This window comes from Oncorhynchus gorbuscha, linkage group LG04 (genome assembly GCF_021184085.1).
Source record: "Oncorhynchus gorbuscha isolate QuinsamMale2020 ecotype Even-year linkage group LG04, OgorEven_v1.0, whole genome shotgun sequence".
Lineage (NCBI taxonomy): Eukaryota > Metazoa > Chordata > Actinopteri > Salmoniformes > Salmonidae > Oncorhynchus > Oncorhynchus gorbuscha.
The window spans coordinates 15,634,963-15,660,871 of NC_060176.1; the positions used below are offsets into that span (position 1 = coordinate 15,634,963).

General features: G+C 45.2%; 1 protein-coding gene across 1 annotated transcript in view; it reads left to right on the forward strand.

Annotated features, from left to right (window-relative positions):
- The window catches only part of LOC124033736 (transcription factor 12-like), a 101,473-nt gene that overhangs the window by 15,235 nt on the left and 60,329 nt on the right, over window positions 1-25,909 (forward strand). Inside the window, 2 exon segments of the mRNA XM_046345953.1 lie at window positions 3,054-3,136; window positions 8,720-8,822. Coding sequence (XP_046201909.1) covers window positions 3,054-3,136; window positions 8,720-8,822 — 186 coding nt within the window.

Below are 25,909 nucleotides of genomic sequence, written 5' to 3' on the forward strand. Positions count from 1 at the left end.
TGTCCCTGGCTGGTGTAGCTATATCTGTAGTCGTGTGTAGAGAGAGGACCCTGGAGCCCCAGGCAGGAGCTGGCAGTCAGGACAGAGTCTAGAGACTGGAGCTGGTGACAACTAGTGCCCTAAAGAGCCAAGCAGGGTTGCACTACAGTCAGAGCCAAGTGCTACAGCTAGTGTGGAGTACAGCGTTTCCCCCTTTTAGAATGTTATATTATTATGTGTAGTGTTAACATATTGTTTCACTTTTAAAAAGTGTATTACTGTGTATTGCTAGAGTATGCCAATGAAGGTGCCATGAGTTGAGTTGACTGCTGCATTCTGTGCAGTTCTGCCAGCCTCACATTGGCCGGCCTCTACATTGTCTTTGGCACGGGGTCTAGCCCGCACATCGTGATTGTGTGAAGTTGGCCTAGCTCTTTTTCACAGTGGAAAAGTCTACTTCTCCCCTCGCTAAAGGGCCTGTTTGTTCTACTCATGCAAATGCAGATAGCTGGTGTTTAGTGTGCCCCCAGCTAGCTGGTGTTTAGTGTGTGCCCAGTTAGCTGGTGTTTAGTGTGTGCCCAGATAGCTGGTGTTTAGTGTGTGCCCAGATAGCTGGTGTTTAGTGTGTGCCCAGATAGCTTGTGTTTAGTGTGTGCCCAGCTAGCTGGTGTTTAGTGTGTGCCCAGATAGCTGGTGTTTAGTGTGTGCCCAGATAGCTGGTGTTTAGTGTGTGCCCAGATAGCTTGTGTTTAGTGTGTGCCCAGCTAGCTGGTGTTTAGTGTGTGCCCAGATAGCTGGTGTTTAGTGTGTGCCCAGATAGCTGATGTTTAGTGTGTGCCCAGATAGCTGGTGTTTAGTGTGTGCCCCCAGCTAGCTGGTGTTTAGTGTGTGCCCAGCTAGCTGGTGTTTAGTGTGTGCCCAGATAGCTGGTGTTTAGTGTGTGCCCAGATAGCTGGTGTTTAGTGTGTGCCCAGCTAGCTGGTGTTTAGTGTGTGCCCAGATAGCTGGTGTTTAGTGTGTGCCCAGCTAGCTGGTGTTTAGTGTGTGCCCAGATAGCTGGTGTTTAGTGTGTGCCCAGATAGCTGGTGTTTAGTGTGTGCCCAGCTAGCTGGTGTTTAGTGTGTGCCCAGATAGCTGGTGTTTAGTGTGTGCCCAGATAGCTGGTGTTTAGTGTGTGCCCAGATAGCTGGTGTTTAGTGTGTGCCCAGATAGCTGGTGTTTAGTGTGTGCCCAGCTAGCTGGTGTTTAGTGTGTGCCCAGATAGCTGGTGTTTAGTGTGTGCCCAGATAGCTGGTGTTTAGTGTGTGCCCAGATAGCTGGTGTTTAGTGTGTGCCCAGCTAGCTGGTGTTTAGTGTGTGCCCAGCTAGCTGGTGTTTAGTGTGTGTCCAGATAGCTGGTGTTTAGTGTGTGCCCAGATAGCTGGTGTTTAGTGTGTGCCCAGATAGCTGGTGTTTAGTGTGTGCCCAGCTAGCTGGTGTTTAGTGTGTGCCCAGCTAGCTGGTGTTTAGTGTGTGCCCAGATAGCTGGTGCTTAGTGTGTGCCCAGATAGCTGGTGTTTAGTGTGTGCCCAGATAGCTGGTGTTTAGTGTGTGCCCAGATAGCTGGTGTTTAGTGTGTGCCCAGATAGCTGGTGTTTAGTGTGTGCCCAGCTAGCTGGTGTTTAGTGTGTGCCCAGATAGCTGGTGTTTAGTGTGTGCCCAGATAGCTGGTGTTTAGTGTGTGCCCAGATAGCTGGTGTTTAGTGTGTGCCCAGCCATACGGTCAAGTGGCACGGTTCAGGCAGCCGAAGACTTGTGTTTTTTTGTCACTAACATTTAGAAATTTGAAACAAATGAAAGTGGATTACAGGCCCTCTGAGAGTCTGTGTTATGGTTTAAAGGTTTGTTTACTCCCTGCAATAGCTATATTTGATTCATTGTATATACAATTCCTTGAAATCTGATCTGTTATATTTGAGGGCGAAATCAAATGAATGCTATTGCAGTTTTCTGAAGCAGGGTGAAATGACAAAGGGAACAATCAATAACTTGCAAAATGTTGATGTTACTCCCCCTCCTGCAATTATGTAGCTTACATGGGGCCGGGAGTGGAATGCTGTTACCTACAAAACAATATTGGCTCAAACAGCGTGAAGAATCTCAGAATCATATTTTTTTACTGAGCAGGCCCCATAAATGTAATTTCAAAGGTCAGATATTATATTTGTTCATCACATAGCAGATGTTGAATTCATGCAATTGTGTCAACTTTATTGATTTATTTGTTTATCTATTATTTTATTTTGCTGTCTTTGGAAACATGGAGTTAAAAAAAAGAGTTTTATGAAGTTTTAGTGCTCAGCTGTTTTGACAGGGCTGGACTATACATCACTGCCAAATCATACAGCTCTTGTGCTCTGAAGCACATTTTGAGCATGCACACATGCTAAGGAGTGCACATTTTTTTGTCCGTGATTTATGTAAACCAAAATAAATGACGCTGTGAAAATGTGCCTGGCACTCGTAAGGCAGCACAGCCTTTGAATAGAGGTATAACAGATTAGTCACTTTCTTCTACTCTGCTCTGTCGTCTGTCCTCCTGCCAAGAGAATGGCAGCATGCTCGCTCGCCCAGGGACAGACATGACTGTAGATGCACTGTTATGTCCTTTGTTAAACCAGGCCCCTGGAGAACTGAGAGGCCGTTGCTATGAGACATTAGACGTGTGAAATATCTCTGCCCTGTTTGATTAACTGCAGCCTTCGCCTTTTGATTCAGGAGAGATCATAAAGAAATGTGAAAAACAATCACTTTTGGATAGCAATGCAAAATCATTTGTTAAATCACATTTTGAAAAGTGATCTAATTCAGTTCCTCTAGGGGTACACTGGTTCCTGTCCTGTACTGTATGGCCCCTCTCTTTCTGTGTTTGTTTATATGTGTAACCTGTCACTCCAGCTCTGTCTAACTGTTAAATGTCTGTGTGTGTGAGTGTGTGTTCTTGTGAGATTAGAGAGAGTCTGTTTGTGTGTGTGTGTTGGTAAGGAGTCTGATGACACTGTGCTGATGGAGTTGTGCATCTCTTCTTCTGACAGGTATGGATGAGAGGCCGAGCCAGGCATCGTCCTCCTGGGCCCCAGGTGGCCAGTCGTCCAGTCCCTCCTACGAGTCCTCCAGGGTAAGAATACCGGCCCACTCACTCTCCGTGCACTCCCTCACCTCACTCCACTGTCTCCCTCACCTCACTCCTCTGTCTCTCTCACCTCACTCCTCTGTCTCCCTCACCTCACTCCTCTGTCTCCCTCACCTCACTCCTCTGTCTCCCTCACCTCACTCCTCTGTCTCTCTCACCTCACTCCTCTGTCTCCCTCACCTCACTCCTCTGTCTCTCTCACCTCACTCCTCTGTCTCTCTCACCTCACTCCTCTGTCTCCCTCACCTCACTCCTCTGTCTCTCTCACCTCACTCCTCTGTCTCTCTCACCTCACTCTTCTGTCTCCCTCACCTCACTCCTCTGTCTCTCTCACCTCACTCCTCTGTCTCCCTCACCTCACTCCTCTGTCTCCCTCACCTCACTCCTCTGTCTCTCTCACCTCACTCCTCTGTCTCTCTCACCTCACTCCTCTGTCTCCCTCACCTCACTCCTCTGTCTCCTTCACCTCACTCCTCTGTCTCTTTCACCTCACTCCTCTGTCTCCCTCACCTCACTCCTCTGTCTCTCTCACCTCACTCCTCTGTCTCCCTCTGCCTGGCCTTTCTGCACCACATCATTTAACACTCAGTACATCAACGTGTTACATTACGTTCACAGCTCACTGCAGAGGCAGGGAGGGATAGAGCACCAGTCATGTTGTGTGACCTGTAATTGGCATAATTTTCTTTTCCAGTATGACCTAATTGCATGGCACCAATATGCTCTTAAGTGATGGGTTTAAATATGTTGTCATTTGCATTGGATTATTTGCGCTAATCTGAAATATTAAGCATTTGTCAGGGGAAGCTGATTAATGTTGCATGCTTTGGAATTTCTGAATTGGGGAAAATTACTCCACCATTTGTAGATCTGTGCCAATATTAGGACTATAACTATATTTATGGTAGTGGACATCAATGGAAATATTGTTTGTTTTGGTTGATTGAAATTATAACTGTGACTAATGTTTATATTAGGTTATGAATATTCCTTAGAAATTATTTCAGTACCTGCAACGAGTGATTAATTAATTCTTTCCATTAGGATTTCTAGACTCATATGAATATTTTGACCGTAATTCAAATGTTATTTCTGATACATGATTAGTTGCGTTGAATTTATCATGCATCATGCAAAGACATAAAAAATAGAATGATGCGTGACATGAAATCATACCACAACTGGTTCGTATGGCATTTCTTTTCAAAGTATGAATATATATTCTGTGTCTCTGTATTTGTTGTTTGTCTCCTACACCATGGTGGTTCTGGGTGCCCTGTATGAATTTCATTTAACGTCAATCTCCTGTCACTTTCCATCAGAAATCAGTTAAATGTCAGGTCTGCTCGGCCCGCATTACCTTGTTTATTTTCCAATGCCCTTCCCGAATGAACCTCTACAGGCTATGGGTCCATCGGCTGCCTGATCCGAATTATAAGATGTAGACGTTTGAGATATCTTTGCTTTAGGTGCATATAAATCAGCGTTTCTGACATTGCAAGGGACGGGCATCAGTAAGCAGACAGCTGTTTGTGCCTCCATACTGCACACACACACACAAACATGGAAAACACACACACACACACACACACACACACACACACACACACACACACACACACACACACACACACACACACACACACACACACACACACACACACACACACACACACACACACACACACACACACACACACACACACACACACATGGAAAAACACACACAGACACACACACAAACATGGAAAAACACACACACACACACACACACACACACACACACACACACACACACACACACACACACACACACACACACACACACACACACACACACACACACACACACACACACACACACACACACACACACACACACACACACACACACACACACATTCACACACACTTCCACATACATTCACACTTTCCTTCACACATACCTTTACACAGATACGCACGGATGCACACATAAATACCAGAGAGCCAGAGAGATGGGGTTGTTTGTCCAGGTTTTACAGGTGTTTTATCAACGTGATTACTCATGTAGGCCAGAGAAGAAGACTTGCTCTGAAATAACCATTCTCCAAATAGGGGATGGTTTCTCTGTTCAGCAAATTGCAGGGTTCTCTTAATTTACACCTTATACCAAACCATTTCTTTTGTTATTGGCAGCGCATGCTATTTGGGAGATTTTGTAGACATAATTGAGAGTGAGTATGGACACCAAATTGATGGTGAAAGGCAACTATACACTGACTGGTGTCCAGCCTGTCAAAGGTTCATCCGGATGACTTTGACCAAAGAGAATGGAGCCAATCTCTTTAATCCCCAGGCACATTTGATCTCTGCCTGCACTAGTACATCTGTCCATTCATCACTCTGTCTGTCCGTACAGACCATGGTGTGCTATGTCTTTGTGCCTCTGCTCCCCCACACTCCTGCGCCATATTCATGTTGAAGCAGTGTACCTAAAATGCAGTTACAATGTTCACTAGCAATGTGCTGAGTGCACAGATAAATAGCCTGCAGCAGAACACATGCATAGATACTCTCTAGGTGTTGAGTACTACTTGGTTCTTATCCAGTGGTATTTATAGCACAATGGTGCTTATTCCCAAATAAGAGGAAGGACATTCTCTGATTTTGAGATGTGGTTTAGATCTTCATCTGAGATTTGATTTGGAAAGACAGGGAGTATTAGGTCAAGCAGTGTCATGACTTCTGCCGAAGTCGGTTCCTCTCCTTGTTCGGGCGGCGTTCGGCGGTCGACCTCACCGGTCTTCTAGCCATCGCCGATCCACCTTTCATTTTCCATTTGTTTTGTCCTGGTTTTCATTCCCTCATTACTTGTCGTGTATATAACCCTCTGTTCCCCCCATGTCTGTGTGTGAAATTGTTTATTGTCAGGTTGGTACGCTTCCGGCTGGTGTATGCCGGGTTTAGTTTTTTGTACCAGTGCTTTGTGGCAGCCGGTACTTTGTATTTGGTTGTGTGTACTTTCTGCTGCCTCACTTGTTCTTTGGGCATTTGTTTTTGTGACGCGGTTGCATCCTGTTTTAATAATTGCCTGAGTAAAGTGCTTTGTCCACTCATCTCTGCTCTCCTGCGCCTGACTTCGATGCACCAGCTACACCCACCCCTTGACAAGCAGTGTGTTTGGCCCAGCCGGAAGACAGAGAGGAGTCTAGGAACAGAACCCTTTAAATCCATTAAACAGTAGACAAGCACTTATCTACAGTTCAGCTTTTGTCTCAAAAATAGTATTTCCATAATTCTCACTGTAATGTTTCATAAATTGTGTTCAGCAACTCATACTAAGCAAGGTTTCTCAGAAGAAATGCTTTTCAGAAAAGCAGGTTTCTGTTATTCAAAGATTTCAGTGTAGTGTGTCTGTCCGAGTGGGGCCTGCTTGGGTGCTTCAAGATAGCAGTGTATGATTAGTGGACTGTGAACAGACTACAGCCCTCCGTGCTGACCTTGGCTTCCAGCCAGCCAACGTATCATGGGCAGTTGTGGCTGCAGGCCAGCCGCCTGACAGCCGGAGCTGTGCCCACCGCCAATGCAGGAGGCCCCGCAGCCCGCATGCCCCAGCCCTGCCGCGACACTCACCCCGCACACGTCCATCATGCCCGTATCATGCCTCCCCAAGCCGCCGCGGCACAGCCACACATTCACCTGGGATGCCACACTCCATCTAGGAGATGACTTTTTAAACTCTGTGGCAAGGGGTAGGGGCAAGGCAGGAGCTGTGGCCTGCATGCTTAAGTAGTGATTTGACAGTTATGTAGCCGGCGGTAACTGGCCCCGTTGGTCGCAGTGACAGCATGTGTTAGCATCTGGGCAGACGTAGCCGAGAAGTGTTTGTAAATGATGAGGGTTCTGTGATTGATGATCTAATGGTCCCAGAGGAGCAGACACAGGGTGGGCTGGGTAGTGTGATCTCACCCTGACCATTATCCCCTCTGCCTTTCTTCTCTCTGGTCCTCCCTACCTGCCCCTCCTCGCTGGCCTTTTCCAAGGAAGAAAAGACCAGGAGGAAATAGAGGACTGAGATGTCCAGATTAAGTTGTTCATTACTTACTACTCTTTGTTTTATTTGGTTAAATGTCAGTTGAAACACACCTGGGGGATTTGATTTGTAGTGCAGGAGAGATTTGTATGGGTTGTTGTTGCCTGCCTGTGTGTGTGTATTTGTGTGTGTGTGTGTGTGTCTGTCTGTCTGTTTGTGTGTGTGTTTCGGAGCCTCTCACAGGGGTGGTGTTATTAGTGAGTCCGTTCATGGGGTGATTAACGGGGAGCGCGGCCTGGCAGGAACACAATGGGGAATCTCTGTGGATTCCCTCGACACAGCACAACACTCCACTGCCTTTGAAATTACTCCATCACCGTCTGCTCACAAAAAAGATGGATAACAAGATTTACTTTTTTTTACTGTATGTTGAATGCAGAGGGTACGAGTTGGGGGAAAAAAGCTCTATAGAAATTCTCGTCCAGTGCTGCTCGGTCCCTCCGGTGGGAGTTAATGTAGTTTGGAGGGACGCATTTGACTGGAGCGCAGGAGGATTTTCACAGGGCCTGGGATTAGCACTGCTACAGAGTATATTTTATTGCAGGGGACCCTGCGTTTTCAAAGACCATACTGTGACCGATATTTAGACCTAAGCTCCTGAAGCTGATAACTGTCATGAAAGACCGCAGGAGAAAAAGGCAATTTTTTTAAGCTGCAGGTACCGTGGTAGGATGGAGGGCGGCAGTTTTTCCCGTCATAGAATATAATACCCTGTTATTAAATGTTTTACATTAAAATCATTATTGTCACAGTATATAGAGGTTTTTAATTATCGTAAGTTAGTGAGATTTGTTTTCATTAAAAAAAACAAAGCCGCATGTGTTGCGTTTAGTGTTAGTGTTGCTTGGCAACGTTTTGAGACTTGCTGTCTTTAGCTAAACAAATACACCACCTAGAAAGTTTTTATGGGGGAAACATTTTAAAACTGATCTTGGAAATGGGTATTGCGTTTTATGAGAGGTTTGCTAGAATCTCTTGGACTGGTTCACGACAGACTCTTGAAGGGCATTGGAAGATGAATCCCTGCAACTACGCCTTAGAATTGACACAAGTCACTGATGCTGTTATGTATCCATTTGGACTAAGGGTTTTTCCTAATTGTTTTCATCCATATGTGAATGTGCTTGTTTGTGCATCCTGCATGTTCTGATCCATGTAATGTGTGTACAATTAACATGTCAACATGTCTTCTCTCAAAAAGCCCACTGCCTCTTCAGATCCACAGAATTACATGTGCATCATCAACCTTGTATTTTCTAATCCTGAAACGTGGCATATGCGTTGACAGGCTGATCGGGGTTCTGTTTTACTGCTTTTACAATCAGTCAGAGATTTAAAAAGTCATTTTTAATGACGGAAAGGAGAAAAATGTACAGTTTCAGGGGACAGTTGACCAATTGTGCTCTCCTTCCTCAGTAATTAGTGTACTGTCATACCACTCAATTAGCCAAGCAGCCTAATAATGTGTTTAATACTCTGATCTCTCCCCCCAGGGTTTGGCAGACAGCCCTCATTATGGTGATCACATGAGTGGCAGTCGATTAGTGTCCCATGAAGGATTGTCCCAGACACCTTTTATGAACTCCAGCATAATGGGTAAGTAGGTGCTTCTCAACACCTCACCCCTCACATGCCAAAAGGTCTCAGAGATCCATTTTATTTAAAAAAAATCCCTTTAGCCCTGTGTGGACAAGGCATGTCACGCATCTGGAAGTGGCAGCCCCCACAGCCCCGCTAGGTCGGGTGTTTTTCCACTTCCTCTCCCCTCCTCCCCTCGCACTCTCTCCTTACTTCACCCTCTCTCTCCTGCTCTCCATCTCCCTCTCTCCTCCTGTGGTGACCATCTTCAGAAGTTGACCCTCCCCCAGGGTGGAAGTCACGCCATCAGTACAGTTTTCCATCACAAAAGACTGTCTTCTAGCTATTAGAAAAGCCATCGGCAACTTCCAGTGGCAGGGTAGGTGGTGTCTAAGGAAGGGGGGTTAACCAAGCAGATGTGCCAGAGACCATTTCATACAAAAACAGTCCACCATCACCATTGTGGGATATCATTTAGGATTTCTAATAGATGCTTGAATGGCAGGTGATCTGTGATGGTTTATGCAGACTTAGCGTTTGGGTTTGTTAAATCATGCATAGCCTGATTGTGCTGCTCTGATGTTGCACCACCACCTCCATTTGTCTGCTACCAGCAGCAGTATGATAATTCCCTTCCAAATAAAAGCATTTATTTTGAAGCCAGTAGTGACTCCATTCAGATTGGGAGGCTTTTGGAGATTTAGGAGATTGAATTTACTGTGCTGGTCCTTTGCCACCCCAGTATATAATCACTGTTGAGTATGAACAGATAAGAATGATGATCACTGGTTAAAGAAATCCCCATCATAAAACCATATTATAGATTTATCAAACCTAAATGGTGGGTTAGAATTTCTAAAGGTTATTTATTCCCCCCTGATGTGATGGATACATTCTAACAATTAAAAGCTATATATTTCACTGGCCTTTCTCCTGGAGTCATTGTGATGTGTTAGCACATGACAGTTTTATGGGCAACTGAATCCCCGGCTCATTGTAAGATTGCCCTGGAGACTGGTTGCCATGCAAGGTGGATAGTTTACGGATGGGTGCTGGTGCAGGAGACGACTGAAAATGAAATGTTATCTTTGTGGCGATTGATCACAGGATGCATTTGGGTAGGTGGGCTCCTCTCTGTTCTCCGGCTGTGGCTGTAATTATGCTTATAAGTGGCACAATATGGAAATAATCTCCTGCAATGATGTGTCAGGGCATTAGACAATTTGATTGTGGGCCTAAATTGCCTGTGCTTATCAGAGGCTGGGATTGGAAGATGAGCCTGGTCTTCAATACAATTGAATTTCAGCAGTAATATCTGGGATTTACATGGAATTACCTAGTTTGGAGCGACCTTATTAAATCAAGCCTGAAAGGTTATTCCTCACCAATCAAAGAGGTGGAACACGCATGCAGGTGACGTTATACAATTATGCATTACAACTACACACGCAGCATTTCCAAGGGAACCCTCTGGTTGTACAGTACTACGTGACCCATTTTTGTTTGATCTCACCATTGGAGTTTTACAACCCAGCCATGGTCATCTAAATGGATTATCTTAATCCAAATCTCAATGGTCTGCAGTTTCCTTCGACAAATATTTGGATGATGTAGACCCTTTGTTTAGATACCTCAGTGTATGTCGTTACTCAAGACATTTAAAAGAAGATAACATGTTTTGAAGGATTGGAAGCATAGGTTCAATGACTCACTGCCACATTTACTGAGCTGTATTTTTGGTATTCTATTTGGTATTGTATAAGAATGTACATTGTTCTGATTTGAGTGTTTATATTATTTAAGTGTGCCTTGCTTTACTGATAGTTCTGCAGGTGGAAAGGAACAATGGTCTTCCTTACTCACTGCTTTGTGTGTGTGTTCAGACCCATACAGTCCTTGGCTTCGACAGACCTGACTCACAATGACCAGGAAACCTCATTCGCAATGCTTTTGAACAACATCTAAATCAGCTTTAGTTTAGATAAGAAATCTTACCTCCTAAGACGTACTTAGTCAAAGAAAAGCCAGCAAGCCATTGTCCTGATTGTATTGTGTGTGTGTGTGTGTGTGTGCATGTTTTTGTCTTTGTATTTAATTTCATGGTTTGTAAATGGAACAGAGGAGACGGTTGGCTCAGACCTGACTCCATCATTCAACCAAAGAGAAGTATGACATGTTGAAAGCAGCTTGGGGTTATTTGAGGTCAGCTATTGTGTATGATAATGAACATGTTACAGTTGTTAGTGCCCAACAGATGGCTGGCAATGACTGTTTATTTGACATTATATTTTAATGACAGTTACCAGCAGAATATGCTGCATGACTTGAATAATGGAGGCTCATTCTAGAGGTCATCTTTAGTTCATTGGGGCTTTGTCTTTGTACAGCTTGGGAATAGTAGAATAACAAATGAGTAGTAAACTGTGTTGTACATATAAATTCAATGAAGCTATTCGTATGTAGCTACATGTATGGGAACAGGAGTACCCAATGTCTTTCAGGAATCAGATATGAATCTACATAAATAGATGATGATCAGAATTACCCCCTCTTGCCTAATGTGATGGCCTTATTGTCTGTCCCTCACGAGTAAAGCCTGTGGGTTGGAGGGTGAGGAATGTGGATTAGGATGAGGAGAAGGGCAGGGTGTCGTGTGAGCTCTCTGTGATGGCACCAGCAGCCTCTCTTGGGGCTAGCATAGTGCCTGTGTCAGAGCGGGTCAGGCGGTCAGCCCCCCCCCCCCCTCCAATCCTCTTACTGCACGACGACACATTCTCCTCAGCACGCTACACTATCCATACATGCAGTAGTGCAGTATCAGCTCACTGTCTCACTCAGAAGGCCATGTAGATCCCTCTGACTCAATCACTGACTGTGTAGATGACGAGGTGGTGAGCAACACGGACATGCTGCTCATTGTGTTTCCATGTTTGTATGTATGCAAATGCTGCTCCTTGACAAGATCCAGTAAACAGTAAATAATGGTAAGCGGCAAACAAAGTGGGAAAGGATGGAGTGAGTATTATAATGGAACGACTTGTTCAATCCCATCCAGTGTTACAAATGCAATATTCTTAGTATTTATAACTCCCACTGAGGATCTAGATGTATTAAATAAGTATACCTCTGCTTCCTTTCCCCCCCCTATTCTTCTGTTCACTCTACATTCCATGTACGGAATCCTAGAACAAGTTCTAGAAGCTCTAAGGTAAAAGATGATTATGGCCTATGTCCAGCCCCCCTTGCCCTGTCTCTCTCTTGGCTGAGGATGTGTCCTGTATACCAGTGTTTCTCTGAGAGAGGAGTGGAGGGTGTTGCATAACGCTGACTGTGAGTAGTTGTTTGAGGCAATATTTAATAAGCACTAATCCAGCTTTAGATTAAATAGAAATATGCATGCAGACAGGGAATCCTGCCTCTTCAGCGGGTGTAGTATTTACTGGTCAAACAGATTATGATCACAAAGAGAAATTGGTTTAGTCTTTTGTTGATATTCAAGACACAAACAGTAACAGTTAGCAAGGCAAAACACACTTGTTTTGGCTTTGGGTCATATAATATGTATCACTTGAAATATAGTCTCATAATTAAGCAGATTCAATTGTATTATTGGGATGGGAAAATCTTTCTGCTTTAATATGAATCTAAATCAGAAGAAAGATCTGGGCTTGTTACTGAGGTCTCTCATTTACAGTGCCTTCAGAAAGTAATTGAATTGTTTGGACATGATTTAGAAAGACTTCCTCAAGTCTTAAAAATAATTTTGTAACCTGTCTCCTCCCCTTCATGTACACTGATTGAAGTAGATTTAACAAGTGACATCAATAAGGGATCATAGCTTTCACCTGGATTCACCTGGTCAGTCTATGTCATGGAAAGAGCAGGTATTCCTAATGTGTTGTGCACTCAGTGTATCAAAGGAAGGGTATAAAACCATTTCTAGAGCGTTGAAAGTTTCTAAGAGCACAGTGGTCTCCATCATTAGGAATTTGACAAAATATGGAACTACCCAGACTCTGCCTAGAACTGGCCGTTCGACCAATCCTTGGTTAGGGAGGTGACCAAGAACCCAATGACCACTCTGACAGAACTACAGAGTTTCTTGGCTGAGATGGGAGAACCTGCCTCAGTCTCTACAGCACTTCACCAATCTGGGCTTTATGGGACAGTGGCCAGACGGAAGCCACTCCTGAGAAAAATGACAGAACACCTGGAGTTTGCAAAAAGGGATGTAAAAGACTCTGAGATCATAAGGCAAAAGATTCGGGGGTCTGATGAGACAAACATTTTACTCTTTGGCCTGAATGCAAAGCACTATGTCTGGAGAAAACCACACACAGCTCATCACCCGTCTAACATCATCCCTACCTTGAGGGCATGGTGGGGGCAGTCCCCACCTGAGACTGGTAAGGATAGAGAGAACAATGAATGGAGGCAAATACAGGCAAATCCTTGATGAGAATCTGCTTCAGAGTGCAAATGACCTTAGACTGGGGCGAATATTTACATTCCTACAGGACAATGACACCAAGCATACAGCCAGAGCAACGCTGGAATGGCTTCAGAACAAGAATGTGAAATAACTTGAGTAGCCCAGCTGAAGCCCAGACTTGAATAACCTTGATAATCTGTGAAAAGACTTGAAGATTGCTGTTCCCCGCCACTCCCCATCTAACTTAACAGCTCTTGAGAAAATCTGCAAGGAACAATGGGAGAAAATGCCCAAATCCAGATGTTCAAAGCTGATAGAGACATACCCAAGACGACTCATAACGCTGGAATTGCAGCAAAAGGTGCTTCTACAAAGTATTGACTTTATTTCATTTTCAATGAAGTTGCAAAAATGTCCAAAAAACATGTTTTCACATTGACATTATGGGTTATTGTGTGTAGATGGGTTAGAAAAATTATCAATTTAATCCATTTTGAATTCAGGGTGTAACACAACAAAATGTGGAATAAGTCCAGGTATATGAATACTTTCTGAAGCCACTGTAGCCCTGAGATTTCCCTGTAGTGTCACCATGCATTCTGGGTCAGCTTGTGGTCCACATCTCTGCATATGTGTATATACACTGAGAGTACAAAACATTAAGAACACCTGCACTTTCTATGACATAGACTGACCAGATGAATCCCGGTTAACACTATGAATCCTTATCAATTGTTAAATCCACTAAAATCAGTGTAGATGAAGGGGAGGAGACAGGTTAAATAATGATTTTAAAGCCTTGAGACAATTGAGATGTGGATTGTGTATGTGTGCCATTCAAAGGGTGAATGGGCAAGACAAAAGATTTAAGTGCCTTTGAACAGGTTATGGTAGTAGGTGCCAGACGCACCGGTTTGTATCAAGAACTGCAACTCTGCTTGGTTTTTCACATTCAACAGTTTCCTGTGTGTATCAAGAATGGTCCACCACCCAAAGGACATCCAGCCAACTTGACACAACTGTGGGAAACATTGGAGTCAACATGGGCCAGCATCCCTGTGGAACGTTTTCGGCCCTTTGTAGAGTCCATGCCCCGACAAATTGTGGCTTTTCTGAGGGCAAAAGGAGGTGGTGCAACTCAATAGTTGGAAGGTGTTCTTTATGTACATATGAGTGGTTCTATATCTTCAATATGTTCATTTAACAGCGGAACATGGAGAATTCTCCTGGCCCTGTAATGTTGTTTCATTTTTCAGAGTACCCAGACCTATGGTGAACGATAGTTATACTTGTATCTGCTCCTGCATTGAGAGCATGACAGGACTCATTGAGTTGTATTTCCTGAGAGCCCTATGCTGGTTCGTTGGGATGACTATATGAGTACCAGACTTGGATCTTATTTCCTGCTGAGTTTCATCTCTTACTGTAGAATGGAGAGGAAACGTTTAACAGTCTGTTGCAATTTGAACAATTAGTACAGATGAGAAGATATAAATAGACTAGCAGCAGTGTGATTACCATTTTTTGTCAAGCCTTTTCTGTTGAGTAGAAGCACAGAGCCTATTCACCCATCTAGGTGAGGAGGAAAGGTGTTGAGGGTTACTGTACGCTGCTTCAGGTGCCGGTTTAAATAAGTCCTCCACTGAATTCTCACTTATTTTGGCTTTGAGCTTCTTCATTCACCTTGGGAGAGTTCTATTCTATAAAAATTGGCGGTGTTTGGCCTTTTTCTTCAGTTTGGCATAGACAAGGCCTATATGTACATTTAAAAACAGAGGCTAGGAAGAGCAATTGACTTTCAGCCTGGCTCTCAGATGGCACTTGGAAATCACTGCTTAATTTCACAAGACAGGATTTATTCCGTGAGTCACGTTGATGGCTGTGTGTCAAAGAAGAAGAGAAAGAAGGGGGAAATGTCCTACAAGGACATCCAGAAACATGAAACATCGTTGCTGTCTTTTGATCACTTTTCTCTTTTTTTGCAGCAAAAAAATCTGTTGCAACCTTCCTCTTGACAGTTGGAGTAGGTTTGGTGACCATTGTTTGCTGAGTATGTTGAAAGTGATTTAATGAGAGTTTGAGTATGAGAGTTAGTGTGTGTGTGTGTGTGTGTGTGTGTGTGTGTGTGTGTGTGTGTGTGTGTGTATAGAGTACGTATGTAGAGAATGTATGTATTCAGTACCAGTCAAAAGTTTGGACACTCCTACTCATTCAAGGGATTTTCTTTTTACCAATTGTAGAATTGTCTCGCCCTGACCATGAAGAGCCCTTGGTTCTCTATGGTATAGTAGGTCTAGTAGGTATAGTAGGTCAGGGAGACTAGGGGGTGTTCTAGGTTTATTATTTCTATGTTGGTGCTCTTGGTAGCTGAGGGTCGTTGTCTCTAATTGGGGATCATACTTAAAGGTTCCCTGTTTCCACCTGCTGTGTGGGATATTGTTTTGAGTTAGTGCATGTAGCACCGCTGTTACGGTTTCTTTTGTTTGGAAGTTTTGATTAAATAAATATGTGGAACTTTAATCGCGCTGCGCCTTGGTCCATCTCTCCACACAACCGTGACAAGAATTAAAGTGAAGACATCAATATATGAAATAACAGAGCAGGGGGAACTACTACTTCAAGGTCTCAGAGCAAGTGACGTCACCGATTGAAATGCTATTTAGTGCGCACCACCGCTAACTAAGCTAGCCGTTTCACATCCGTTACAGCAGCACTCCATCACTCTCCTTCTTGGTCAAATAGCCCTTACACATCCTGGAGGTGTGTTTTGGGTCTTTGTCCTGTGGATAAACAAATGATTAGTCTCAGTAAGCTCAAACCAGATGGGATGGCGTATCTCTGCAGAATGTGTGCTTTGAATTCTAAATAAATCACAGAGAGTGTCACCAGCAAAGCCACCCACATCACACCTCCTCCTACATGCTTCACGGTGGGAACCATGAAGGACAGATTTCCACCGGTCTAATGTCCATTGCTCGTGTCTCTTGGTCCAAGCAAGTCTCTTCTTATTATTGGTGTCCTTTAGTAGTGGTTTCTTTGCAGCAATTCGATCATGAAGGCCTGGTTAACGCAGTCTCCTCTGAACAGTTGATGTTGAGATGTGTCTGTTACTTGATCTCTGTGAAGCATTTATTTGGGCTGCAATTTCTGAGGCTGGTATCTTATCCTCTGCAGCAGAAGTAACTCTAGGTCTTCCTTTCCTGTGGTGGTCCTCATGAGAGCCAGTTAGTTTCATCATAGCGCTTGATGGTTTTTGCAACTGCACTTGAAGAAACTTTAAAATTTCTTGAATATTTTCCTGATTGACTGACCTTCATGTCTTAAAGTAATGGACTGTAATTTCTCTTTGTTTATTTGAGCTGTTCTTGCCATAATATGGACTTGGTCTTTTGCCAAATAGGGCTATCTTCTGTTTACCAGCCCTACCTTGTCACAACACAACTGATTGGCTCAAACACATTCAGAATATATTAAATTCCACAAATTAACTTTTAGCAAGGCGTACCTGTTAATTGAAATGCATTCTAGGTTACTACCTCATTAAGGCGGTTGAGAGAATGCCAAAAGTGTGCAAAGCTGTCACCAAGGCACTGGGTGGCTACTTTGAAGAATCTCAAATATAAAATATATTTTGATTTGTTTAACACATTTTTGGTTACCACATGATCCCATATGAGTTATTTCATAGTTTTGGTGTCTTCACTATTATTATACAATGTAGAAAGTAGTAAAAATAAAGAATGAGTAGGTGTGTTCAAACTTTTGACTATATGTGTGTGTGTTCAGCCATGTGACTGTCTGTATTAATAACTCTGCTGAGCTGCTACGATACAACCTCACGTTCCTCCAGTGCACCTCATATGCTCTGTGTGTGTAGTACTATTAAAACAAATCTGATCAATATAACTAGCTCACCACACACATCCAGGCCTTCTGTCATTAGACTTGATTTGGTGGGCTAATGGTATTTCCAAGTTACATCATGTCTGCAGTGGCATGGGACTGTATTTAGCCTGAGTCACCCATGATGATCTCAGAGGTGTGTGTTGTGTTGCCTTCCAGTTGTTGAACACCATCCTACCGATTACTGTGAAAATTCCCCTAACTAACCTGTTTAACCACTGCTCATATTTCCAGGCAGATTAAATCTACTAGGTGGCAGTTAATGGAGCAGGGGAGACTGTGGCCTGGGCCCCAGAGACAGACTGGAGGCCCCTAGATAGGGAAAGGCAGTCTCTGCCCTACTCTGTGGTCTGTGCTCCCACCAGCCCAGAGCCCAGGGCCTGTATCCACAAAGCGTCTCGAAGTAGGAGTGCTGATCTAAGATCAGATTAGCCTTTTAGATCATGATGAATAAGATTATATGAACATATCCTAGATCAGCATACCTATTCTGAGATGCTTTGTTGATATGGGCCCAGCTCCTCTCTCTGCCTGTTCCTCTAGAGACAGTGGTTACTGGGTTTCCACCTGATACCACTGGGACCGTCACCAAGTACATTGGACTCCTAACCCTAATTGTCGATTCATTTTTTTTTCTTCATATAATTTCCCGGAGGTAAGTGCTTTTTAGTTTTCAGGCCAGAATATGTGGAGACTAGGTTCCACAGTCTCCTTTATTGAAAATGTGAGGCCTTCTCCATAGCTACTCAACATAAAAAGCAGCCAGGCCTTGGACCAGTCTTAAAGTCTGTGTATATGCTCAGGAAAAGTCCAGACCGACATGCTTTCGCTGTTGATAGATGGACGAGAGGAGAGCAGTGAAGGCGGAGTTTAAATCACAATCTGTCCTTGAAGGCCAGCCAACCCCTGTTAGTGTGTCCAAGACCACTGTGACCATGTGTCCAAGTGCATCAGTGCTTTTCATACAACAATTTCAATGTGGATGAAAGTACACCTTTTTTAAAAGCAGCATTGCTCAGTATCCATGGAACAGATGAATATCACACAGTTTAAATTGAACAGTGTCCAAGAATAGTTTATGCTGCTTGCCTTATCTGGGTAATTAAAGCTGTAATGCTTGCTGTCACCAGGAAAATAATTGTGGAGCCCATGCAGCACTCGTTTCTGAGATTTGCATCCTCATTGCCAGCCTGCAGAGTGTTCTGCAGTTAGCCCTCCTCTCTCTCCTCCTCTCTCTCCTCTCTTCTCCCTCTGCTTTCTGCTAAATGAATTCTCCGTGCACAGAAGAATTGTTCTCATCTGTTTTTCATCTCCTTTTTATGAAACGTAATGGGTTTCCAGGAAATGAAATGATGCAGTCGTTTAGTGACAATGCAAAGTGTTCAGAGCATTTTGTTGCCTAGGGTTATGTGCATAAGAGGGGCCATGACAGCGCCAAGATGTATTCTCCCTGCCTTTTGTGCAGCGGGGGGAAAAATCAATCTCTCTCAGTGCCTCAGTAGTGTCTTTTTCTACTTTTTGTTTTTAATTGTTCCTTAAGGCTTATCATGGAGAGCCAAATCCCACATGGCGCTAGCATCCCGAGCGTGTTTAACTGGTGCAGGTGTCGGTGTGCTCGCCATTCTGTCCCGCGAGGGCCCCTCCCCCGACCCAGGCTGTGATTGCGTTCAGGTGCTGCTCAGGTGTTCAACCGGGTACTTCTGCATTGTGGGTCACAGGTGCTGCCAAGGTTGCTCCCTCTCCTCTCCTCCGTCTGTCACTCACTCGCTCCTGCCTGCACCCCCCTTCTCTCTGATTGCGCCCCCCTCCTCTCTCTCTCTCTGTCTCTCTCTTCTCTATTTCTCCTGGTTACGCTCAAATTTGCCCAACCTCTGCAGCCTCCGCGGTAGAGGAGGAGGGGGCACTGGTATGCCTTTGGAGTGTGGAGACACACACACACGCACAGATGGTGAGCTGTACTCACAGGTGTGAGTCACAGTAGATCATTAAGGACTGTGAGTGATTGTGGTGGTTGGTCCTTTAACCATACTCACTGTTAGCTCAACTGAACTAGAGATGGAATAGATGATATTATCCTTTTGTCTACTCCACTGGTTTGGTACCACACGAGGAGAGAAGACTGGTTTGTAATGAATCCACTCTTGTGTGAAGGCACAAGGCCTTAGCACAGTGAGAGCACATTTCTGCAACCATTTCAAGCATATGTATTGCTACTTGTGATTTGTTTACTGGTACTAAACAATAGGTGAATACATTTTTTTGTGGGTTGTTTTTCTGGGAATCTTTGAATGTGTCTGGTGTTATGCTATGTGTCAGGCCAGCAGAGGAGGAGAAAGAAAGAGAGTGGAGAGGGAGGAGAGGGGAGGCGTGGGGAGAGGAGGTGTGGTGCGCTGTAGTCTAGTGGATGTAGCCGGTCATTATGCAGAGCTGCAGGGTGCGCTTATCTGTTACTGTGCTCAGTGGAGCGTGAAGAGCTGAAGACGAGCTGAAAGGGCACAAATCCCTCTCCTCCATCCCACTCCCACACATCCCCCCACGCCCCCTCCCCGCCCCACTCACCCCCTCCCGGTCCCTGCCCTCCTCAGGCCCTGGCGCCAGTGCTGAAAGTGAGGCATTGCCCAGCCCAGCTGCAGAGGGGGCTACCTGTCCAAGAAGGAGGGCCAGGGGAGAGGTGAGGTGATGTAACAGGTCCCTGAGGGGCAGCTGCAGCAGCGGAGGGGCGATGACCGTAATTACAGGTCCAGCCAATCAGTCCAGGAACATCTGGAAATATCATCCTCTTCCATTGCATGTAATATTGTACAAGATAGTCACCTCAACTCCACTGATTCTGACAGCACAGCATACTGTACATCATAGTGAAATATTTCTGGTGTTGGTTTGACTGTGGATTATAAGCATTCAGTAAAACCAGCTCTTCTTTTCATTCCCGTTTCATGAAATATAAGGGCGTTTGATTGTTCAGTAATTCACATCCTGTCTTTTCCACGACTCCTCTACCTTGTGTCTGCTGTTTCCCTTGGTGACAAAGCCAACCCACTCCTGTAAAGCCCACCTAAAGTCAGGCAAGCCTATTTCCATAGAAATCTCTGTAATGCTAAATGACACATCAAAAAGCATAGCTTGGTGCATTGCTCAAATGTGAGATACTACATCTACAGCAAGGAAGGATTTTCAGAATAGTGGAGGCAGTGTCTTACTAGGGTTTGACAACTGAATCATGAGCTGCCAGCATTTAGCCAATCCCTTTATACACACATCTAAAGAATCTGCCTACAATCACTATTGGAAAGCATCCATACGTTTAGCAGAGACTAGGCATTCTCTCTCTCTCTCTCTCTCTCTCTCTCTCTCTCTCTCTGTCTCTCTCTCTCTCTCTCTCTCTCTCTCTCTCTCTCTCTCTCTCTCTCTCTCTCTCTCTCTCTCTCTCTCTCTCTCTCTCTCTCTCTCTCTCTCTCTCTCTCTCTCTCTCTCTCTTTCTCTCTCTCTCTCTCTCTCTCTCTCTCTCTCTCTCTCTCTCTCTCTCTCTCTCTCTCTCTCTTCTTCATCTCGCTGTACTTTGTCCATGTCACACTCTCTTTTCCCAACCACATCCCTTTCCCTCCCTTAGCCCCCTTTGTTCGCTCCCCTCCCCCACCACGCCCCTCTTTATCCCTCATATCCTTTCTTTCTTTCTTTCCGTTTTTCTCTCTCTCTGTCCCCTTTCTCTCTCTTGTAGATTTACTCTCCCCTTACACGAGCTGGCAGCTGACGCCAATAAAAATGTTAGTGATTGTTAAATGAAAACACAAAGTTGAAGGGCAATGATTCATTAGGAAGGAATGCTGCCAGTGGAACAGCTCAAGTCTCCTGACTCCACTACTGCACTGAATCTCCATCACAGACACACTCTTGGCTACTGTACCTCCATATATCTGTTGGAATGTGTCCGTCTGTCTGCCGGTCTCTGGCATTGTGCTCTATCTTGTTCCCTGATGGAGAGTCTTGCCAGGCTCCATGTCCAGCCAGTTCAGTACCAGAGTTTTAACACTGAAGTACTGCGCTGAGGTCTCTGTGACTCAGTGTTGCGTGAGTTGAGGTAGTCTGAGGTTTCACATGTCCTTTTATTCCGCAAAAGGGCAAGGCTAGGCAGTTTTACACAAAGCATCAACAATGGCTTTTTTAGGTACAGCTTGGGATGGCTCTTCACTATTCAGGGAGACCAGCCTTGAGAACTATTTACTGAGGTGATCCTCCTTAAAGGGCCAATCCGGTGTTGCTACATACATTATATCCAAAATATTTACTCCAATGTTTGTAAACAAAGTTAATGTAAACAAAAACTGTATTGCTGGGGCTTCCCGGGTGGCGCAGTGGTTAAGGGCGCTGTACCACCAGAGACTCTGGGTTTGCGCCCAGGCTCTGTCGTAACCGGCCGCGACCGGGAGGTCTGTGGGGCGACGCACAATTGGCCTGGCGTCTTCCGGGTTAGGGAGGGTTTGGCCGGTAGGGAAATCCTTGTCTCATCGTGCACCAGCGACTCATGTGGCGGGCCGGGCGCAGTGCACGCTAACCAAGGTTGCCAGGTGCACAGTGTTTCCTCCAACACATTGGTGCGGCTGGCTTCCGGGTTGGATGGCGCTGTGTTAAGAAGCAGTGCTGTCACCAGGTTGGGTTGTGTATCGGAGGACGCATGACATTCAACCTTCGTCTCTCCCGAGCCCGTACGGGAGTTGTAGTGTTGAGATAGTAGCTACTAAACGATTGAATACCACGAAAAAGGGGTAAAATTTTAAAAATAAAAATGAAGCTGTATTGCTTTAAAACATGATTAAAACTATCATTTTGATCTCATGGCTAGTCAGTCCTTGCCTCCATAGCTCTGTCTATGAATGTGAGAGTGGTTATATTTTTCAAGCCTCAGCTTGAACTGGCCCTCATAACAAGTGGTGATGTGGCCATTGTTTGAACTCCAGATTGTCCCTTTAAAGTTTGATGAGAAGCTATATTTCTACATGAGATACAATGCTGTAAAAAAGTTTTTGCAACTTTCTAGTGTTCTCAACTTTAGCACATTTTTGATACTGAATGTTATCAGATCTTCAACAAAAACCTAATATTAGATGAAGGGAACCTGAGTGAATAAATAATACAACAATTGCAAACTTCTTTAATTTCTTTCATAAGCATAATTATGCAACACCCAATGCCCCTGTGTGAAAAATGAATTGCCCCTTACACTCAACTGGTTGTGCCACTTTTAGCTGCAATGACTCCAGCCAAAAGCTTCCTGTAGTTATTGATCAGTCTCTCATGTTGCTGTGGGGGAATTTTGGCCGACTCTTCCACGCAGAACTGCTGCAACTCAGCAACATTTGTGGGTTTTCAAGAATGAACTGCTCGTTTCAAGTCCTGCCACAACATCTCAATTGGGACTAACTTGAAATTGGTGGCTTTTTAGCCATTTTCATGTAGACTTGATTTTGTGTTTTGGATCATTGTCTTGCTGCATGACCCAGCTGTGTTTCAGCTCACAGACGGATGGCCTGACATTCTCCTGTAGAATTCTCTGATACAGAGCAGAATTCATGGTTCCTTCTATTAACGCAAGTCGTCCAGGTCCTGAGGCATCAAAGCATCCCAAACCATCAAAATGCCACCATTTGTAGACTCAGGTTCACTTTATCTAATATTAGGTTTTGGTTGAAGATCTGATAACATTCAGTATTGAAAATATGCAAAAATAAAGAAAATCAGAAAGGGGGCAAATACTTTTTCACAGCACTGTATTGCTGGCACTGTCATTGGTACTGTCCTTCTGAGTTTGCAGATATACCCTTGAGAGCACACATCCTGCGCTACAATTGTCTAGCAATAATAAGTCTAGCAGGAATAAGTCTAGCAGGAATAATTGACTTTGTCCCCATAACTCAGACTGACAGTGTGATCACACACCCATTCATAAACCTCTGTGTTTAATTACTTGTTGGGATGAGTCAGCCCAATTAAATTCATAGGACTTTATGAAATACAAGTCATGTTTAGAGTGGTGGAGACAGTTGTGTGTCTGTGCCCTGTGCTCTTACAGAGCCATGCAGGTGCGCTTCTCTGGCCCTCACACACTCCAGTCCACACACATACCACACACATACCACACACACCTGGCCCAGGGATCTCAGGTGGCAAACGCAGCGCCTGCCACGGCCTCCCCTAAAAATATCCACCCCCATTCCCCCATGGATCCAATTCATGGAGAGAAATGAATGTAGCAAATGATTCAATGTAATCGTGTTAGTTTTCAGATGTGCTCGTCCCAGGAGCAGGGCAGCACAATCCCCTCTCCTCCCAGGATACGTAGGGAATCCACAGCGTCATTACCCTGCCTGTGTAATATAATCCAACCTGCAGGGTTTGGCAAAGAGCACGCACACACACACACACACACCTCCACTGAGCACACACACACACACCAATCCCCCCCACTTTGTCCCTGTTCATCCATATTAAATCTTTCATTACACATATATCTTATTTTATTCATTGCTTCCCGTCCTAGCCTGGAGCGCTGTGGTTTAATGAGATATTAATCCTGTGTTTCAGCTGGAACATTTATATTTACCTGGGAGCAGGTCTGGTTCCATTCTCTTTGTCATTGTGTACTCACCTTTGTTATGTTTCATTAACTGTACATGAAAGGTTGTCTTTTATATAAATGATCATCCACCTACATGAGCTCTAACTTTGCATCTTTCTGTTATCTCTGTAGGTTTCAGTTAGCCACAGAAACAGGGGAACTGGAGCAAACACTAAGTGCATGTTAAAACACTAAAAAGCATGAAATAGCGTAAACTCTGCCACACCTGACCTGTGATTCATTTAGAGCCCTCACAGAGAGCTGGCTGAATGTCTGTCAGAATGTCCCCTGTTTCCCCTGCCCAAGCTCAGCCTCCCCTCCTCCCCTCTCCTTCTATCCACCTCCCCCTCTTCTCTCATCTCCTTTTATCCACCTCCTCCCCTCCTCCCCTCTCCTTCTATCCCCCTCCTCCCCCTCTCCTTCTATTCCCCTCCCCTCCCTCTCCTTCCATCCTCTCCTCCCCTCTCCTTCTATCCCCCTCCCCTTCTGTCCCCTCCTCCCCTTCTATCCCACTTCTCCCCCTCTCCTTCTATCCCCCTCCCCTTCTATCCCACTCCTCCCCCTCTCCTTCTATTCCCCTCCTCCCCCTCCCCTTCTATCCCCTCCTCCACTTCTATCCCACTTCTCCCCCTCTCCTTCTATCCACCCCTCCCCCTCTCCTTCTATCCCCTCCTCCCCTCCTTCTATCCACCTCCTCCCCTCCTCTCCCTCTCCTTCTATCCCCCTCCTATCCCTCCTCCCCTCCTCTCCCTCTCCTTCTATCCCCCTCCTCCCCCTCTCCTATCCCTCTCCTTCTATCCCCCTCCTCCCCCTCTCCTTCTATCCCCCTCCTCCAACCTCTCCTTCTATCCCCCTCCTCCCCTCATCCCCCTCTCCTTCTATCCCCTTCCTCCCCTCATCCCCCTCTCCTTCAATCCCCCTCCTCCCCTCTCCTTCTATCCCCCTCCTCCACCCTCTCTTCCTATCCCCCTCCTCCCCCTCTCCTTCTATCCTCCTCCTCCCCTCATCCCCCTCTCCTTCTATGCTCCTCCTCCCCTCATACCCCTCTCCTTCTGTCCACCTCTCTCAGCCCCTGTTGGAGCCTCCTCCCCCCCCCCGCTGCTGCCAGGGAGATGGAGGTGGGGAATTAAATGCTTAGTCAACTCAGAGAATTTAACTGAGACCTCTTAAATGCCTACCACGCACGTTACACACACACACGCACACACACAGCTCTGAAACTATTATCAAAGGACTGGTCCCATTTGACCACCCTCTCTATATGGCTGTTTAGTTTTTGGGTTGTTCTGTTGGACCTTGGACATTTGGGTCTCTGGGATTTCTGTGAAAGGGAATATGCCCAAACTGCTTCGTGACTAAGAGCCGGATCAAACTTCCTAACCTGTGTTATCCTTCCTGGTCCTTCATCTCTGATCCTCTGATGTCTCATTGTTTAACAGTTGCCTGGCATCTAATACCAGCCGTCAACACAAACACACTTTGATGTGGCACACTGTGTGTGGCACACTGTACTATAATATCCATCCATTGATGTGGCACACAGTGTGGCACACTGTACTATAATATCCATCCAGGGACATGCAAGAATTCTCTCCCCTCCTTTTCCATGGCTTATTAAATGTATTCTTGTTTTTCCCTCGACACTCCTGTTGCCTGAAACATGGCCGTCTCACATGCATGTCTGATAGGCGTGTGACTACGTGTGTGTTAGTGACTCTACTGTGGTGGCCTCCATCACAGCGTCAGTGTGAACCACGTGGTGGGAGAGTTTGTTAGGTAGCTCATGGCCCTCCTGCGCTGAGAGAATGGATGCGTGATTATGAAGTCATCAGCCATGAACCAGTAGGGCTGGGGAGGCACCCCCCTTCTCGCGGGTCCTCGGGGTGCCATTGATTGGTGGCCATGTGTTTGTGCCCGATAGACTGTGAAATGGTGTGTTGCAGCACGGCTGTGTCGCACCTGCGTCCCACCAAGGTGATTGATTGGTTTGGTCATGTGGAATGTTCCCATCTGGTCTGCAGTAATGCATTTTTTTCATCCTGTGAATAGCAAGCACTGGCTGGAGAATAGTGAGGCTCCGAAAATGGGAAAGGCCAAACGAAAACATTTCCCCCCTCCCCTTTTTGCTTTTTACCAACGCGGAAAAATCAAACAGAC